General features: G+C 32.1%; 1 protein-coding gene across 1 annotated transcript; it reads left to right on the top strand.

Annotated features, from left to right (window-relative positions):
• Positions 1-360: 360 nt before the first annotated feature.
• On the top strand, positions 361-1,546 carry LOC106409778. The gene is made up of 4 exons (XM_048764464.1): positions 361-566; positions 657-780; positions 856-1,071; positions 1,184-1,546. The coding sequence occupies exons 2-4, from the start codon at positions 706-708 to the stop codon at positions 1,340-1,342; spliced, it is 450 nt and encodes a 149-aa protein (XP_048620421.1). The 5' UTR covers positions 361-566; positions 657-705; the 3' UTR covers positions 1,343-1,546.
• The last annotated feature ends 2,001 nt before the right edge of the window (positions 1,547-3,547 follow it).

Here is a 3,547-nt window from a genome sequence, read left to right as displayed (position 1 = left end):
GGATCTATACAAATCACCAATTGATTTGATGCTTCCATTGTCACTCTCAGTCCAACCATGCAGGGAGGCTATTGATTTTAAGCAAAAGTTAGTACACAATATTTTTTCATATTTATACTCAACGTAATAGATGTTGTTGTTAACATCTATGAGGATTTTTTTATCAGATTGTTACAAGATGAACTTCCTCTTGCTATTTATAAGAAAAAAAAAATGATATGAAGATGATTAAGAAGCAAGAAGAAGATTGGAATGAGATTGAAGTTAGGTCCATCTCTGAAATTTTGGCTGCATATGAGGTAATATTATTGATTTCTGTGATATTCATGGTTATTTTAATCTAAAAAAAACGTTTAACTTCCTATTTTCTGTTTGAAAACAAAGCCTAGGAGCTGCAAAATCATCTGTTCAATTGAATCAATTGACACAGACTGGAGTTGGTTCTACTTTGGATGTAACATACACAACACACGTGCTATCAAAATTGGTAGAAGCAATCCTGGAACTGAAAAGCCATTATTTCGTTGCGAAGCGTGTCATGCTAATGTGACAAATGTTTCACCAAAGTAAGCCAGACATATTTTTTTGTATTGGCGACTTTTATTTGCTGTTTATCTATCTTATTTATATAACTGAATTATAATTTATTCTGTCAGGTACAAGCTGCATTTGTTTGTCAAAGATGATAGTGAGTCATGTAAAATCATGTTGCTTGACACTGTTGCTAAAACCATTGTTGGTAACACTGCTGAAGAACTTTGGAATGGTTCATATGATGAGGTGATTTTATTAACTAGATTTCCTATATATTCAGTATGCTAATTGATGTGTATTAACAAATTTTTAATTTCACAGATAGATGATCCAGAATTATTGCCAGAACCTGTCCATAATATATGTGAAAAATCATTTTGTTTTGGAGTTTCAATAAGTTCTGATAATGTAACAAATGGAGCTGATACTTTCTTCGCTTCTAAAGTCTGGACTAATGATACCATGTATCATATCGAGTCTGCTGCTGAACCAGTTTCAAATATTGGTACCACTTCGTCCACTTTTTCTGGTGGAGAGGTTTGTGATTATTACTTATACTAAGTTAATTCATATCAAACCTTGATTACACTTTCATGTTGTATTTCTGCTAGGTTATTCTAACTGTAATTGACCAATACACTATTGCTAGGTTTCCATGTTCAACCCTAACTCTCGGAATTCATCGGAAGGAGTATCAACCCCCTTCTCGAAGCGTAAGGAAGACGATGCCGAACTAAAAGATATCACCTCGACCTCAAAGAAATTGTGCACTAAAAGCATAAAGTTGGAGAAGGCTAAGAATGATTAGTTATGCTTGGGTTGTTTGATGAATTTTTGTTTTCATTTTATGTTTTCTATTTTTCTGTTTGGTATTTTAGAATGTTATTTTGCTGGTGTTTTCATTTGCTCTTAATTTTTTTAATATAATAGATCTTCATCTGATAAATTTAGTCATTTTATTTTTGCTTATAAAATATACTTGATGGGACAAGTGAAATATACTTTTGACTAATTCAGAAACATTAATATAGATAATTCTATATTAAAAAAAATGATTTTCAAGAATGCATACCATATAACTTGAACCCCACATATAACTTGAACTCCACTACTAAATCTTGAATTATTCCGAATAAAACATATATGCTACCATTCACCTTAACAACATCTATTTCCATAGTTCTATATGTATAAGTTAAAAAAGTCCAAGACATACCTCTTTGTAGGGTGACGGATCCGTGCACATAACATCATATCCAGTCAACGTATCAGATATGATTAAAAACGTTTAGCAAATATAAATATTTGATATACTAGAAATTACGAGGTTTATTATCAAAAAAAAAACGAGCACTAAATATCTCAGCTTTAATTATTAGGAGAATTTATTAAACAATATTTTCTTAACTATAAAAGAAACTAAACACCTATATTTATGGATGTAATATCAAAAATCCTAATTTCCTCTTTTGAGTAGTATGTCGACTACAACCCTTAACTTTTAATTTAAACAATCTTCTTCAACCTTTTGTATCCAGAAATTAATAGAAATTCATAAAGGTTTCGTTATACCCCCTGATTCGTGATGAGTCACACGCCAAAGATGAAATGAAAACGTATAAACAACAAAGGTGGTGGAAGCTATGAGAGTGAGAGACCAAAAGAAAGTTTAATCCCCAACTTTGCTGTAAGAATAATCAATCGGAAAGGAAATCAAGATAATAGGCTTGATAGTGTGCTTTCATGTGTACCTGTTAGCTCGATTTATAAACGACTTTTGACCGGTGTTTCTACAAGTCCTGAGGCTACCTCTATTCCTTCCCTGGAGAAAACAAAACCCAACACCCCAAAAACGCCATCACACAAACGCAAATTGATGTTAGGTAATTTGCTTTTGGATAAAACATGTTCGAGCAGTATCTAAGCAATGAAGATGCTTTTGATTAACAATATATGTTACTTCACAAGGTGTGGATTTGTCAAGCAACCAAACTTTCAAAACACAAGAACAGGGAAGTTGTCTCACAGCATTAGCATGTAAGTTCATGATTGTTGCATGCTATTATATATGAGTTTTTTAAAACAAATTTCCTGATATGTATATGTATAATGTTGGTTGTTTTTCTTTTCACATAAATAGTTGGAGATTTGAACAGTTCTGGAGTACACTCTTCTTCTTTACAAATCACAAAGAAACGAAGGAATAATCCACGTAAGGTTTTAAATGACATTACCAATATATCCCATTCCTTATCAAATGACAGTGAAGCTACACCATCCAATAGACCAGCAAACAATCAAATATTCAGAGAAGGTATCATGCAAAATTTTGAATACTATTTTACCCGATTATGAGCTAATTGGTGTTATCGATTATGAATAATAATATTTCTTACTTTCTTCGTTTTTCAAGGTGTGGATTTTGCAAACCACCAAACTTTCAAAACTCCAGAACAAATGAGTTGTCTCTCATTCTCATTAGGATGTAAGTTCATGATCGTAAACAGTAGTGTTAAAGATTGAATGTTAAATTAATAATTAAGTATATGTATATGCCTAATGTGTTTGATCATGATTTGGATAAAAATAGCTGGAGATTTGAACAGTTCAAGAGTACGGTCATCTCATTTGCAACTCCCAAAAAAACCAAAAAAGAATCCACGTAAGGTTTTAAATGACATTACGAATATCACAGAGTCTTTAGCAAATGACAAGGAAGCTACACCATCAAATACATTCAATGCTACATACGAAGATCAGAATAATGAAGATGATGAAACATAGCTGAATGACCTAAATATCGATTATGAAGGTGTTATAGTTGACATTTTCTTAATATTGATTTATATTGGATTTGATGGTGTTCTCAATAAGATTTTTCTCTGTTGTTTACCTTTGTAGGATAGTTGAAGAAATTGATGATTCACTAGAATTTGATTGTAGTTCTCAAGAGAGTACCGATTCTGAGTCTGAGGAACATGAGTTTCATGCCTGCGTAGAGCCAGAGAGAGAT

This window comes from Brassica napus, chromosome C7 (assembly GCF_020379485.1).
Source record: "Brassica napus cultivar Da-Ae chromosome C7, Da-Ae, whole genome shotgun sequence".
NCBI lineage: Eukaryota > Viridiplantae > Streptophyta > Magnoliopsida > Brassicales > Brassicaceae > Brassica > Brassica napus.
The sequence above is the reverse complement of the archived record's forward strand: the minus strand, read 5'-3'. Positions and strand labels throughout refer to the sequence as shown.

Coding starts and splice junctions, on each gene's coding strand:
- LOC106409778 (XM_048764464.1), top strand. CDS start 706: ATGTTGCTTGACACTGTTGCTAAAACCATTGTTGGTAACACTGCTGAA. Junction 781..855: donor GGAATGGTTCATATGATGAG/GTGATTTTATTA, acceptor TTAATTTCACAG/ATAGATGATCCAGAATTATT. Junction 1,072..1,183: donor CCACTTTTTCTGGTGGAGAG/GTTTGTGATTAT, acceptor CACTATTGCTAG/GTTTCCATGTTCAACCCTAA.